This window comes from Mustela nigripes, chromosome X, assembly GCF_022355385.1.
Source record: "Mustela nigripes isolate SB6536 chromosome X, MUSNIG.SB6536, whole genome shotgun sequence".
NCBI classification, from domain to species: domain Eukaryota; kingdom Metazoa; phylum Chordata; class Mammalia; order Carnivora; family Mustelidae; genus Mustela; species Mustela nigripes.
In genome coordinates this window covers 66,182,129-66,198,947 of record NC_081575.1, presented here as the reverse complement: position 1 = coordinate 66,198,947, position 16,819 = coordinate 66,182,129, and the positions used below count along the sequence as shown (strand labels likewise).

Here is a 16,819-nt window from a genome sequence, read left to right as displayed (position 1 = left end):
CTTCTCTTCTATCTCCTGTTGAGTTTGTAGGTGTTCAGAATGGTTTGATACCCATCTAGCTGAACTCCTGTGATCTGATGTCGCTTCAGTCTGCTACTGCTCTGCCATCTTGCCTATCTCCCCTCCGGTTTTTCTTTTTTTTTTTTAAGTTTTTTTTTTTTTATTTGTCAAAGAGAGAGAGGGAGAGAGCACACAAGCAGGCAGAATGGAAGGCAGAAGGTGGAGAGAGAAGCAGGCTCCCTGCCGAGCACAGAGGCCAATGTGGGACTTGATCCCAGGGACCTGGGATCATGACGTGAGCTGAAGGCCGAGGCTTAACCAGCTGAGCCACCCAGGCATCCCACTCCCCTCTGTTTTTTAAAAGGACATCTCTTTTTTTACTCTAAAGAATTGAAGAACTGAAGAACATTGAATTTGTGTTCAAAATGTGGCTGATTGCCCATCACAAGCCATGCCGACCTGGCACCTCTCTGGAAGCCTTCCATTGTTCCTAGGCTCCATCACTTGCCTACTCAGCCAGATGCCTACAGGTGCCTTTGCACACTGCACTCAATTGCATGCTCCCAGCAGCCCTCATGGGCCATGCCCAACCAGACATCATCAGCTACCATCACATACCATGCCCAGCCCTGTGCCCTTAGACACCCTGGCCTGAAGCCCCCAGCTGCCACAGTGCTTCAGGGGATCCAGCATAGGACTAATGACCCAGCAGAAATTTTGCTAACACTACCTTCCTCAGTGGGAACTCCTCCCACCCAGAGCTGGCCTACTGGGTCCCACAGAGAGCAAGCATGGCCACAACAGGCAGAAAGTCACTGCAGATGACTGCACTAAAAGGAAAATTGAATCAGATGAAACAGCAGGGCATAAAAACACACATAGGATACTCTACTGAAGATCTAGGTTCTGGTGAACAGGGGACACTGCACTCCAGGGCTCTCCAGGACCTCTTCTTCATAAAATCACTATTCAATAACAGAAGAAACACTGACTTAACCTTAACACAGAGAAAAAGACACAGAGAGGCAAACAAAATGACGAGAGAGAGAAATTGATCCTAAATGAAAGAACAGGACAAGGCCATAGCCAGAGACCTAAGTCAAACAGATGTAAGTAAGATTCCTGATAGAGAATATAAGCAGTGGTCATAAGGATACTCACTGGACTTGAGAAAAAAGTGGAAGACCTGAGTGAGACCCTTAACACAAAGGAAGGAATAACATAGCAGAGATAAAGGTCACAACATAAATGAAATGAGAAACATGTGGGGTGCATCGGTGGCTCGGTTGGTTGAACATTTGCCTTTGGCTAAGGTCATGATCCTGGGGTCCTGGGATCAAGCCCTACATAGGGCTCTGCTGAGTAGGGAGCCTACTTCTCCCTCTCCCTCTACCTCCTGCTATACCTACTTGTGACACCTCTCTCTCTGTCAAATAAATAAAAACTTTTAAAAATAATAATAAAGAAATGAGAAACATGTTTGATGGAATAAACAGAGGATGGAAGAAGCAGAGAAATGAATTAATGACCTAGAAGACAAAGTAATGGAAAGTAATCAAGCTGAACAAGAGGGAGCAAAGAAAGAGAAGATGCAAAATGAGAATAAACAGAGAGAGCTGAGTGACTCCATCAAATGTAATAGCATTCATATTATAGGAATCCCAGAAAAAGAAGAGAGAGAAAGGGGGGGCAAAAAATTTATTTGAAGAAATAAGAGCTGAAAGTTCCCCTAATCTTGGGACAGAAAGAGATATCTAGATCCAGGAGGCACAGAGAACCCCCCCCCCCAACAGAATCAACAGAAGCAGACCAACACACAGATATATTGTCATTAAATTAAAATATAGTGATAAAAAATTTTAAAAGCAGCAAGACAAAAGAAGTCATTAAATTACAAGGGAAAACCCATAAGGCTAGCAGGAGATTTTTCAAAAGAAACTTTGCCAACCAGAAATGGGTAACATGATATATTCAAGGTGCTGAATGGGAAGAATCTGCAGCCAAGAATACTCTACCTGGCTAGGCTATCATTCACAATACAAAGAGAGATAAAGTTTTCTAGACAAGCAAACGCTAAAGGAGTTCATGACCATTAAACCAGCTCTGCAAGAAATATTAAAAGGGCCTCTTTGAATAGAGAGACCAAAAGTGACAGTTAAATGCAGGAAACACAAAAGCAGTAAAAATGAATTTTTCTGCAAAAAAGTCAAACTCACAAAGGAAGGATATAAAATACAATAACATACCTAAAAGGTGTAGAGGACAGGAGAAAAGAATATGTTCAAACTTAAATGACCATCAAAAATATGGACTGCTATATGCAGAAGAGGTTATATACAAACCTTATGGTAAGCACATATCAAAAACCACTAATAGATATGTAAAGAATGGAGAGAAAAATCCAAACATGTCATTAAAGAAATAAGCAAAACATGAAAAAAGACAAGAAAGGATCAGAGAAATTCTTCAGAAACAATCACAAAACAAGTAATAAAATGGCAATAAATATGTATCTATTAGTAATTACTTTGAATGTAAATGGACTAAATGCTTCAATCAAAAGACATAGGGTGGCATAATGAATTAAGGAAAAAAACACCCATCTATTTGCTGCCTGCAAGAGGCCCATTTTAGACCTAAGGACCCCTACAGATTGAGAGTGAGAGGATTGAGAAACATTTAACATTCAAATGGATATCAAAAGAAAGCCAGAATAGCAACATTTATATCAGACAAAACAGACTTTAAACCAAAGACTGTAACAAGAAACAAAGGACAATATATAATAATAAAGGGGATAATCCAACATGAAGATATATGAATTATATGCTATATGAATTATATGCTATAAGATATATGAAGATACATGAAGATATGATATTTGTTTAAATGTAAATTATATATGTAAACAGTTAATAACAAACATAAAGGAACTAATTCATAATAACACAGTAATAGTAGGGAACTTTAACACCACACATTGAGTGGACAGATCTCTAAACAGGACATCAATAAGGAAACAATGGCTTTGATGACACACTGGAATAGATGAACTTAACAGATATTCAGAACATTCCCTCCTAGGACAGCAGAATACACATTCTTTTCAAATGCACATTCATGATAAAAACTCTTAACAAAATAAGTTTAGAGGGAATATACCTAGACATAATAAAGGCCACCTATGAAAAACCCGCAGCTAACATCATCCTTAATGGTGAAAAACAGAACAAAACAGGGATGTCATGTCTGCTCTCACCACCTGTATTCGACATAGTACTGTAAGTCCTTGCCACAGCAGTCAGACAGCAAAAAGAAATAAAAGGCATCCAAATCAGCAAGGAAGAAGTAAAAGTTACACTATTTGCAGATGACATGATACTATATATAGAAAATCCTAAAGACCCCACCAAAAAATTGCTAGAACTGATAAACAAATTTAGTAAAGTCACAGGATACAAAATCAATGTACAGAAATCTGCTGCATTTCTATACACTAACAATGAAGTGACAGAGAAATTAAGAAAAACATCCCATTTACAATTTCATCTAAAATAATAAGACACCTAAGAATAAACCTAACCCAAAAGGTGAAAGACCTGTATTCTGAAAACCATAAATCACTGATGAAAGAAATTCAAGACAACACAAAGGAATGGAAAGACATTCCATGCTCATGGATTGGAAAAACAAATATTGTTAAAATGTCTATATTACCCAAAGCAGTCTATAGATTTAATGCAATCTACAACAGCATTTTTCACACAACTACAATCAACAGTCCTAAAATTTGTCTGGAACCACAAAAGACCCCAAATGACCAAAGCAATCTTAAAAAAGGAAAGCAAATCTGGAGGCATCACAATTCCAGACTTAAGTTATATTTCAAAGTCATAATAACCCAAACAGTATGGTACTACCATAAGAATGATGTGGAGACAAAAGAACACTCATGTACTGTGGGGAATACAAACTGGTGCAGCCACTATGGAAAACAGTATGGAAGTTCCTCAAAAAAGTTAAAAATAGAACTGCTTTATCATCCAGCAATCACACTACTAGGTATTTACCCAAAGAGTACGAAAACACTAAATCAAAGGGATATATGCACCTCAGTGTTTATAGCAGCATTATTTACAAGAGCCAAGGTATGGAAGCAGTGTAAGTGTCCATGGACTGATGAATGGATAAAGAAAATGTGATATATAGTTACAGATACAGATATAGATATATCCACAAAATTCAATATTATTCAGCCATATAAAGGAATGGAATATTGCCATTTGCAACAACATGGATGGAACTAGAGAGTATATATAATGCTGAGTGAAATAAGTCAGCCAGAGAAAGACAAATACCATAGGATTTCACTTGTATGTGTAATTTTAGATACAAAACAAGTAAAGGGAAAAAATAAGACAAAACAAGAAATAGACTGTTAATTATAGAGAACAATCTGATGGTTATTGGGGGACAAGTGAAGTAGTGATGGGGATTAAGGAGTGCACTTGTCTTGAAGAGCACAGGGTAATGTATGGAACTGTTGAATTACTCTATTATACACTTGAAACTAATATAACACTGTATGTTAACTTACTGGAATGAAAATGAAAAATTGGAAAACAAAATGTAGCTAATTAGCCTTTTGTTTATAATAGAACATGTAGCAAGGCTATGGATTATTAATGGTTACCTGATCAAATGCCTTGCCTTCAGGTGAGACCATGCAAAAGAGAGCTTTGCTTTTCTTTCTCCAAATCTAGTCAAGAGGAAGTGGCTTCCTTTTTCAAAGCATTCTGGTTAGTGAGGTTCTTTTTAAGATATGAGGCCCATTTCCTATAAGATATATGAGACAAAGGTTATTATTTTCATTTTATATAGGAGAAATTAAAACTCAGAATTTGCCTATGATTTTTCATAGCTAATAAGTAAGTAGAATCAAAATCTTCATTTATTGTCTGATATGCTTAGCCTGTTAGCATTTTCTTTTTTTCATTTACAAGGCTTGGTTTTCTGAATTTATTTTCATATTTACCCTAGGAAGTTAGTCATTTAATTGAAATTCTTTTTACTCAGTGATTATCTTAAGTCATATTGCCAGCAGTTTAGTTGGAGTGTATAGATTAGTTTACATACCCATGTAAAAACAGTTTTTTGAGCCTTGCAATTTTACAACTATTGTTGGTTAACATATTAGGAAGAAAATCAAATGTATGGGTTAAGCAATTAACTTTATTGGGTGGCGTGAACAATTCTAATAAAGCTAGTATAATGTTTTAATCATGATGGTGCTGAATTCTTTGGTCATGTATATTTATAACATCTGCATGTTTTTATAGCATTGATTCTAAGATATATCTATTAAAAGACAAAAATGTAATAAATTGAATTCTCTACTACAATTTTTTTTGGAAGAGTTGTAAAACTCCGTATTTTATACACCTAACGTGTTAAAGGGCTTTTATTTTATAGCAGCTTATTTTTTTCTAATATTTTCATAATTTTTGCCTGCCCAGCCAGATGCTAGAATTTTTTCCCATAGATTTTACAGTCTGACAGCTTTCTAAATGAAAGAGAATAATATTTGTGATCCACAAATGTGATTTCACTGAAAGCAAACTATTTTTAGTATGCCTTTGAATTGTATAACCTTCAAGCAGAATTTTCAGTATAAATGTAATTATGCCTGTCATGCTCTTGCCTTTGAACTAACTTTGTCATTGTTTACAGAGAGGCACAAGCAGCCACTTCCAGGAATGGTGGTAGTAATTAAGATATTAAATTTGTATATTTAAAAACCTTTCAAATTTCAAAATTTACAGCAGTTTTTTTAGTACATTTTATGCTGAATATTAAGACACTTTTTTAATGCTGTTACTCCTCGCTGTCTTGTTAGTGTAATTTTTCCCTACAAATGATGGCAAGTATTAAAATTGTGCTGCAAATTTGCCAGGGAGAAAGTTTCAAGAGTTGCCTATTTAAAAATAATCCAGGAATATAACCAGAGTCTAATTTCAATTCCATTTTCTCTGGCAGTATTTAGGTTTTTATTGTTACATTATGCTTCTGGTCTTACTAGCGTGAATAATTGGAGACTATAATATTGCCTGAATAATGAGAATGTTTGGTAGAAAAACTGCTTGACAGGTATTCTTTACCACCAATTTTGCTGTCATTTTAATGCTGGTAATTTCAGAAGATTATTTTTGAACATCAGAATTAAGTTCTGTAAACGTGAAATTATATTGTTTTGCTTTCTAATGTCATCCAAGAGTATGGTAATACAGTAAAGGCATAAATCTATTTAGACATGTAATTCCTTAAAGTGTTTATAAAAGACAAACATTTTCTTCACATTTAAAGATAAATAGTGGAAAGCTTCCCATAAAATGTTAAGTAAAGATTGCACCCTTGTTATAGGTGGCCCCGGAAGAATTTAAGACGAGCATTGGCCGTGTAAATGCATGTTTGAAAAAGGCTCTCCCGGTCAATGTGAAATGGCTACTATGTGGTTGTCTCTGCTGCTGTTGCACACTGGGTTGCAGCCTGTGGCCTGTTATTTGTCTCAACAAAAGAGTGAGTAACCATTTTATTGTATAACCATAGAGCTAACATTTATTGATCCCTTATATGTACCGAGTATGTTACATGATTTTGTAAAATTCTCTTAACAGTGTTACATGATTTTTAAAAATTCTCTTAACAGTGTTAGCTTCATTCTAGAGACAAGTTTAGGGACAGAGAGATGAAGTAATTTGTCCAGCCTTTATCAATACTTTGTCACTTAATATGATTTCCCATCATTTTATTTTTTTTCTCTTTTTTTGACTATTATTTTTTATTAGTTTCAGGGATAGAATTTAGTGATCCACCAGTTGCATATAACACCCAGTGTTCCTTTCATCAAATGCTCTCCTTTCACCCATCACCCAATTATCCCTTCCCTCTCCCCACCTCCCTCCAGCAACCCACAGTTTGTTTCCTAGAGTTCAGAGACTCTCATGGTATGCCTCCCTCTCAGTTTTCATCTTATTTTATTTTTCCTTCCCTTCTATGTTCGTTTTTTTCTTAAGTTCCACATATGAGTAAAATCATATGGTATTTGTCTTTCTCTGACTGACTTATTTCACTTAGCATAATATCCTCTACTTCCATCCATATCATTGCAAATAGCAAGGTTTCATTCTTCTTGATGGCTGAGTGATATTCCATTTTTTATATATTCCATTTTATACACACACACACACACACACACACACACACACACACCCCACCTCTTCTTTATCCACTCATCTGTTGATAGACATCTGGGTTCTTTCCATATTTGAGCTGTTGTGGACATTGCTGCTATAAACATTGAGGTGCAGGTGCCCCTTTGAATTACTTTGTATCTTTTGGGTAGATATCTAGTAGTGCACATGCTGGTTTATAGGGTAGCTCTATTTTTAACTTTTTGAGGAACCTCCATACTGTTTTCCAGAGTAGCTATAGCAGCTTGCATTCCCAACAACAGTGTAAGAGAGTTCTCCTGTCTCCACATCCTTGCCAATATCTGTTATTTCCTGAGTTGTTAATTTTAGCCATTCTGACTGGTGTATGGTGATATCTCGCTGTCATTTTGATCTATATTTCCCTGATACCAAATGATGTTGAACATCTTCATGTGCTTGTTGGCCATTTGTATGTCTTCCTTGGAGAAATGTCTGTTCATGTCTTATGACCATTTTTTGACTGGATTATTTGTATTTTAGGTGTTGGGTTCAGTAAGTTCTTTATAGATTTTGGATACTAGCCCTTCATCTGATAAGACTTCTGCATGTATATTCTCCCCATTCTTTCCGTTGTCTTTTAGTTTTGTTGACTGTTTCCTTTGCTGTGCAAAGCTTTTTATTTTGATGAGGTCCTAAAAGTTCATTTTTGCTTTTGTTTCCCTTGCCTTTGAAGATGTGTCTAGCAAGAAATTGCTGCAGCCAAGGTCAAAGAGATTTCTGCATCTTTTCTTCTCTAGGATTTTGATGGATTCCACTCTCATATTTAGGTCTTTCATACATTTTGAGTTTATTTATATGTAAGGTGTAAGAAAGTCATCCAGTTTTATTCTACATGTGGCTGTCCAGTTTTTCCAGCACCATTTGTTGAAGAGACTGTCTTTTTTCCATTGGATATTCTTTCTCTCTTTGTCAAAGATTAGTTGATCGTGAAGTTGGAAGGTCCTTTTTGGGAATCTCTATTCTGTTCATTGATCTATGTGTCTGCTTTAGTGCCAGGACCATACTGTCTTGATGATTACTGCTTTGTAATACAGCTTGAAGTCCGGAATTGTGATGGCTCCAGCTTTGGGTTTATTTTTTTTTTTAACATTTCTTTGGCTACTCATGGGCTTTTCTGGTTCCATACGAAGTTTAAGATTGTTTTTTCCAGCTCTGTGAAGAAAGCCATGGTATTTTGATAGGGATTTCATTGAATGTGCATTGCTCTGGTGAGCTTAGACATTTTAACACTATCTGTCCTTCCAATCCATAAGCATGGAAAGTTTTCCATTTCTTGTGTCTCCCTCAATTTCTTTCATAAGTGTTCTATAGTTTTCAGAGTACAGATCCTTTACCATTTTGGTTAGGAATACCTATTCCTGGGTATCACGTGGATTTTCGTGCAATTGTAAATGGGATCAATTCCTTGATTTCTCTTTCTTCTGCCTCATTGTTAGTGTATAGAAATGCAATTGACATCTGTGCTTTAATTTTATATCCTGTGACTTTGCCAAATTCCAGTATGAGTGCTAGCAATTTTTGAGTGGAGTCTTTGGGTTTTCCATACACAGGATCATGTCATCTGCTAAGAATGAGAGTTTGACTTCTTTGCTGATTTGGATGCCTTTTATTCCTTTTTCTTTTTGTTGTCTGATTGCTGAGGCCAGGACTTCCAGTACTATCTTGAGCAACAGTGGTGAGAGTGGACATCCCTGTCATGTTCCTGGCCTTATGGGAAAAGCTCTCGGTTTTTCCCCATTGAGGATGATATTAGCCGTGGTTCTTTTTATATAGCTTTGATGATCTTGAGGTATGTTCCTTCTGTCCCTACCCTGCTGAGAGTTTGTATCAAGAAAGGATGCTGTATTTTATCAAATGCTTTTTCTGCATCTGTTGAGAGGATCATATGGTTCTTGCCCTTTCTTTTATTAATGTATCACATTGATTGATTTGTGAATGTTGAACGACCCTTGCAGCCCAGGAATAAATCCCACTTGGTCATGGTGAATAATCCTTTTCAATGTACCGTTGGATCCTATTAGCTAGTGTCCTGGTGAGAATTTTTGCATCCGTGTTCATCAGGGATATTGGTCTGTAATTCTCCTTTTTGGTGGGGTCTTTGTCTGGTTTTGAGTTCTCATCATCTTAAAGTGAAATATAAATGGAGTACTGGAGTAAATATAAATGTAACTAGGCTACTCAACTCTTTTCACAAAACCCAAACATGTGATTTAAAGTATTTCTAAGCAGGGTACCTGGATGGTTCAGTTGGTTAGGAATATGCCTTTGGCTCAGGTGATGGTCCCAGGGTCCTGGGATTGAGCCCCATGTTGGGCTCCCTGTTTAGTGGGGAGTCTGCTTTTGCCTTTGCCCCTCCCTTCCACTCATGCCCTCTCTCTGGCTCTTTCTCTCTCTCTCTCAAATAAATGAATAGAATCTTCAAAAAAATAAAGTATTTCCAAGCTACAACTATATGGGAGAGTTTCTTCTGCTCTGAAGAAAAGGAAAAGAGAGTAACCTACGTAGCTGGGGGGAAATCCTCCTTAGTTTTGAACATGTTGAAATAACACTATTATAACAAGACATTACTAGTTACATGATGGATTTAAGACTACTATCTTAATCTCATTTTTAAAACTTTTAGTCTTTGGAATGTTTTCATTTCCCAGTGGAAAAGACTGAAGTCACCCTGTACCACACTAATAATTTTTGTTTAAACTTATAAATAATAATTAGCTTACTAAACTGTATTCAAAAATCACAGTACCTTGTATAGCTATAATTAGAAGTACAGTTGTTTGATAAAGGCTAAAAATATTCCCAAGAAGTACTTAACTAATTTTCTGTCCACATCTTTCTTCTGCCCTTCTTTTTTTTTTACATTTTTTATAAACATATATTTTTATCCCAGGGGTACAGTACAGGTCTGTGAATCGCCAGGTTTACACACTTCACAGCACTCACCAAAGCACATACCCTCCCCAATGTCCATAACTCCACCCCCCTTCTTCCAACCCCCCTCCCCCCAGGAACCCTCAGTTTGTTTTGTGAGATTAAGAGTCACTTATGGTTTGTCTCCCTCCCAATCCCATCTTGTTTCATTGATTCTTCTCCTACCCACTTAAGCCCCCATGTTGCATCACCACTTCCTCATATCAGGGAGATCATATGATAGTTGTCTTTCTCTGCTTGACTTATTTCCAAAATCTATAAAGAACTTAGCAAACTCAACACCCAAAGAACAAATAATCCAATCAAGAAATGGGCAGAGGACATGAACAGACATTTCTGCAAAGAAGACATCCAGATGGCCAACAGACACATGAAAAGGTGCTCCATATCACTCGACATCAGGGAAATACAAATCTTCTTCCCTTCTTAATGTGTACTTCAAAAAGAAAAATAATGAAACACTGTGATCTGTATGACTTTTCTAATGAAAAAGTTGAACATTTTTTTATTCCCTTGGTAATTAGTTTATATTATATATAAATAAAAGTTTATTATTTGTCAAAGCATGTACAGTATTTTCAGATGACTTTCTATAAGTTAAAAAAATTGGAAGCATAAATTTCTTTCTCTAGTTGTCATATTTTTTAACAATTAGAAATCAGTAATTCCAAATAGGAATCAGTAATTCCTATCCATTCCCATTATTTTTAAAGCCTCAGTGTGCATGAATTATGATTTAGATTTTCAATCATACAAATACAGCCAATTTTAGCTACTTAAGAACAGAATTGTAGGTTTTAGTATTATCCAGGATCTATCATTTTTACTGATGACCTGTTTACTCTTTGTCTACTTGTCGAAACTTTCCCCACATAGCCTAAAATATAGAGAAGCAATTTTTTCAATTATGTGACATTACTATGCAAACTTCTAATAGAATATTCGGTGGAAAATGATATTAATACTGATGCTGTCATTTCACCCTCACCCCCATTACTTTGGTTAATTAATTATTCACATTGAAGTTAAGATATCAAGGTGCCTGGGTGGCTCAATCAGCTAAGCATCTGCCTTTGGCTCAGGTCATTATCTCAGGGTCCTGGGATCAAGCCCCGCATCAGGCTTTCTGCTCAGTGGCAAGTCTGCTTCTCCCTTTCCCTCTGTGATCTCTCTTGCTTTCACTCTCTTTCAAATAAATAAATAAAATATTTAAATAAATAAGTAAATTTTTAAAAAATGAAGTTGAGGTATCAGTGTACAGATCTTCCTGGACTTATGATGGGATTACATACGGATAAATCCATCATAAATGAAAATATGAGTTGAGGGGCTCCTGCATGGCTCAGTTCATTAAGCTCTGCCTTTGGCTCAGGTCATGATCTTAGGGTCCTGGGACCAAGCCCCCTGTCTGTCTCAGCAGGGAATCTGCTGCTGCCTCTCTCTCTCTGCCCCTCTCCCTCTTGTGCATATATACATGCATGTACTGTCTCTTTCAAATAAAACCTTTTTTTATTATGTTATATTAATCACCATACAGTACATAATTAATTTTTGAGGTAGTGTTCTATGATTCATTGTTTGCATATGACACCCAGTGCTCTAAGCTGTATGTTCCCTCCTTAATACCCATCACCAGGCTAACCCATCAGCCCACTCCCCTCCTCTCCAAAACCCTTGCTTTATTCCCCAGAGTCCATAGTCTTTTATGGTTCGTCTCCCCCTCTCATATCTACCCCTTCATTTTTCCCTTCCTTCTCCTAATGTGCTCCACGCTATTCCTTATGTTCTACAAATAAGTGAAACCATATGATAATTGACTTTCTCTGCTTGACTTATTTTACTTAGCATAATCTCCTCCAATTCCATCCATGTTGATGCAAGAGTTGGGTATTCATCCTTTCTAATAGTTGAGTAATTATTCCATTGTATATATGGACCACATCTTCTTTACCCATTTGTCTGTTCAAGAACATCTCAGCTCTTTCCAGTTTGGATATTGTGGATGTTGCTGCTATGAACATTGGGTACATGTGGTCCTTCTTTTCACTACATCTGTATCTTTGGGGTAAATACCCAGTAGTGCAATTGCTAAGTTATAGAGTTAGCTTTATTTTTAACTTTATGAGGAACCTTCATACTGTTCTCCAAAGTGGTCGTACCACCTTGCATTTGTTGTTTCTTACCTTGTCAATTTTTCCCATTCTAACTGGTATAAGGTGGTATCTCAGTGTGGTTTTGATTTGGATTTCCCTGATGGCTAATGATGATGAACATTTTTGTATGTGTCTGTTAGCCATTTATATGTCTTCTTTGGAGAAGTGTCTGTTCATATCTTCTGCCCATTTTTTGACTTGATTATTTGGTCTTTTTTGGTGTTGAGTTTGAGAAGTTCTTTATAGATCTTGGATATCAGCTCTTTATCTACACTGTCACTTGCAAATATCTTCTCCCATTCCATGGGTTGCCTCTTTGTTTTGTTGACTGTTTCCTTTGCTATATAGAATATTTTTATCTTAATGAAGTCCAAAAAGATCATTTTCGCTTTTGTTTCCCTTTCCTTTGGAGATATATCTTGAAAGAACTTGCTGTGGTAAATGTTGAAGAGGTTACTGCCTATGTTCTCCTCAGGGACTTTGATGGATTCCTGTCTCACGTTGAGGTTTTTCATCCATTTAGAGTTTATCTTTGTGTATGGTGTAAGAGAATGGTTGAGTTTCATTCTTCTGTATATAGTATTCCAATTTTCCCAGCACCATTTATTGAAGAGACTGTCTTTTTTTTCCACTGGATATTTTTTCCTGCTTTGTCAAAGATTATTTGACCATAGAGTTGAGGGTCCATATCTGGGCTCTCTATTCTGTTCCATTGGTCTATGTGTCTGTTTTTGTGCCAGTACCAGGCTGTGCTGTCTTGGTGGTTGTATCTTTGTAGTATAGCTTGAAGTCAGGCACCGTGATTCCCCCAGCTTTTTCTTTTTCAACATTTCCTTGGCCATTCGGGGTCTTTTCTGGTTCCATCCCTTTTAGGATTTTTTATTTCAGTACTTTGAAAAACACTAATGATGTTTTGATTGGGGTGGTGTTGAAAGTATAGATTGCTCTGGGCAGTGTAGACTTTTTAATAATGTTTATTCTTCCAATCCATGAGCATGGAATGTTTTTCCATCTTTTTGTGTCTTCCTCACTTTCTTTTGTAGGTGTTCTGTAGTTTCTAGAGTATAGATCCTTCACCTCTTTGGTTAGGTTTATTCCAAGGTATCTTACAGTTTTTGTTGCTCATAAATGGAATTGATTCCCTAATTTTTCTTTCTGCAGTTACATTGTTAGTGTATAGGAAAGCAACTGATTTCTGTGCATTGATTTTGTATCCTGCCACATTACTGAATTGCTCTATGAGTTTTAAAAAAATAAAAGAAAATATCAATAGTTGAAAATGCATTTAATACATGTAACCTACCAAACATGATAGATTAACCTAGACTACCTTTTAATGTGTTCGCAGCACTTACATTAGCCTGTAGCTGGGCAAAATCTAACACAAAGCATATTTTATAATAAATTATTAAATAGCTCATGTAATTTATTGGATACCGTACTGAAAGTGAAAAACAGAATGATTGCACAGGTACAGAATGGCTTTAAGTGTATCAGTTGTTTACCCCCATGACGGCGTAGGTGACTGGGAGCTGTGGTTTGTTGCCACCGTTCAGCATCACAAGAGAGTATTATACTGCGTATTACTAGCCCAGGAAAAGATCATAAGCATTGTAAGTACAGTTTCTACTGAATGCATATAACTTTCACACCATCAGGAAGTTGAAAAAATCATAAATAGAATGATTATTAATCAGGGACCATCTGTATTCTTAGATCACTAAAATGCCAATTTAAACATATTTATTTAGGGGCACCTGGTGGCTCAGACAGTTAAGCATCTCTCTTTGGCTTGGGTCATGATCTCAGAGTCCTGGGATCAAGCCCTACATCAGGCTCCCTCCTTAGTGGGGAGCCTGCTTTTCCTTCTCCCTCTGCCTGCCACTCCCCCTGCTTGTGCTCTCTGTGTTTCTCTCTGTCAAATATATAAACTCTTCAAAAAATAATAAAATAGAAAGATTTTTAAATACATATTTTCAAATTGTCATCTTCTGGGCCACATCTAGACCATTCTGTTTTTTTAAACATTTGAATGAATTGCCAACACTTAAAATTGGAGTATTTAAAATAAAATTTGAGATAGCCAGCCTCTCTTAAAATCTTTCAGCAATTGGCCCTAGCTGAGTGGTGGCTTCTTCCTTTAAATAGAATATGAGGTCTCTGGTTCACCACAGTACCACCCAGCATTTACGTTATCTGCCTTGCTCTGTACACTTTATAGTTATGGCCCTTGGTTTTGTACATGCTATGTTGTTAACACACTAGACAAAACACTAAGCATATGTTGGTAACCTTGTGTAAGATACTGCCCTTTCTGGAGCTTCAATTTTCCTCACTGATAGAATCAGGCTACTACTACTTACTTTTTAAAAAGATTTTATTTATTTGACAGAGAAAGAGAGCCAGAGAGCACAAGAAAGGGGAATGGCAGAAGAAGAGGGAGAAGCAGGCTCCCAGCTAAGCAGGGAGCCTGATGAGGGGCTCAATCTCAGCCCTCTGGGATCAGGACCTGAGCCAAAGGCAGACACTTAACCAACTGAGCCACCCATGTGTCTCAGAACTACTTATTTTTTTTAGTACTACTTACTTTTAAGGTAGTGTGATGATAAAGAAATTTAAGGTGCCTCACTGCCTTTTAGTCCACGTGTAGAAATTTTTAAAAATAAAAATAATTTAAGAACTTTTATGCCATCACTGTTTTGTTTGGTTTCTGTCTCTTGTAACACTGTATTCTCTTGACTACATCATGTTGCCTAGGTCGTATTTCCTATTGCTGGGACAAGAAACATTAGGATAAGTGGTATGATATACAGCTCAATGAGTTTTAATTCTCTAGCAGACAAATATTTCTTAAAGGACAAAATAGTAAATACTTAAGGCTTTGTGAGCCAGAGGTCTCTGTTGCAACTATGTAGCTCTGTGGTTTTAGTATGAAAGCAGCCATAAGCAATATGCAAATGAGTGAGCATTGCTGTGTTACAGTAAAACTTCAGGCAGCATGACAGATTTTGCCTGAGAGCTACCATTTGCCACCCTACTCTAGCCAACTCTAGGTATCTAGCTTTATGAAAGTCATATTTGTGTTACCCACAAAATAAAATAGAAATAATGTGGCTACACTGCCCTATATCACAAGGTTGCTGTGTAAACTGATTGTAAAATGTTTCCAAGAAAAGAACTTCTTTGTAAACTGCCTTATGAACAGTTTTTAGCCAGTATACTTCATGAATATGTTTTGTAACAAATTAGGTGAAAGAAAAGAAATAAAAATTAGGGTACTCTGAGCAATTTCTAGTTGCTCTTGGTTCTACTAGAATTCCATGGCTACATGATATATGAAATGAAAGTTTTCATTTACCCATTCTTACATTTACCACTGAAACAACTGTGATATTATAAGTCAACTTTCAGGCCTATTCATGCCACCATTTTAAAATAACTTTTACCCTTTTTTGCTATATTTGCTAAATTGATAGGGGTGTTCAGAGGAAAGGGACTGTTCTCTCAGTCTTGCAGCATGAATATGATGTTTTTCTTCTCTTATGATTTCTAGTTTTATACTTTGTAAGACTTAACTCTTTTTAAATTTATTGAGACTTGGTTAGTGGCATAACATACGGCCTATCCTGGAGAATACTCCATGTACACTTGAGAAGAATTTGTATTATATTGTTGTGGGACAGAGTGTTCCATATATGTTTTAGGTATAGTTGGTTGACAGTGTTGTCCAAGCCCTATATTTATTTATTGATCTTCTTCGTAGTTGTTCTACTCATTATTGAAAGTGGGGTAATGAAGACTCTATTATTGTAGAACTATTTCTCTCTTCAGTTTGGTCAGTTTTTGCTTCACACATTTTGTAGGTGTGTGTTTAGTTATGTTTGTTTTTATAATTGTAATTTCTTATTGATTGGTTTATGTTTTTATGAAGTATGCTGGTATGGAATTAATGTTTGTTTCCTCCCAAAATTTATATGTTGAAGCTCTCCCCACTAATTGGATAATATTTCAGGTGGATAGTATTTTGGTCTTTGAGAGGTAAGTAGGTGTAGATGGAGTCATGAGGGTGGGGTCCTCATGATGGAATTAGTGCCTTTGTAAGAAAAGACCAGAGCTTGCTTTTTCTCTACCATGTGAGGTCACAGCAATAAGGAAGCTAATAAGGAAGCTATCTGCCAGCCAGGGGCCAAGGAAGCCAAGGAAGAGAGCTCTCACCTGAACTCAACAAACCATCTCATCTAAGATTTCCCATCTGTTGGAACTATGAGAAATAGATTTCTGGGGGCACCTGGGTGTCTCAGTGGTTTGGGCTGCTGCCTTCGGCTCGGGTCATGATCTCAGGGTCCTGGGATGGAGCCCCGCATCGGGCTCCCTGCTCCGCAGGAAGCCTGCTTCCCTCTCTCTCTCTCTCTCTCTCTCTCTCTGCCTGCCTCTCTGCCTACTTGTGATCTCTGTCTGTCGAAT

At 36.8% G+C, this 16,819-nt stretch overlaps 1 protein-coding gene across 2 annotated transcripts in view; it reads left to right on the top strand.

Annotated features, from left to right (window-relative positions):
• CHIC1 (cysteine rich hydrophobic domain 1) overlaps positions 1 to 16,819 on the top strand; it is a 64,941-nt gene that overhangs the window by 21,354 nt on the left and 26,768 nt on the right. For both annotated transcript variants that reach the window (XM_059384909.1, XM_059384908.1), the window contains exon 3: positions 6,421 to 6,576. In XM_059384909.1, the coding sequence (XP_059240892.1) occupies positions 6,421 to 6,576 (156 nt within the window). The remainder of the gene's footprint in view (positions 1 to 6,420; positions 6,577 to 16,819) is intronic.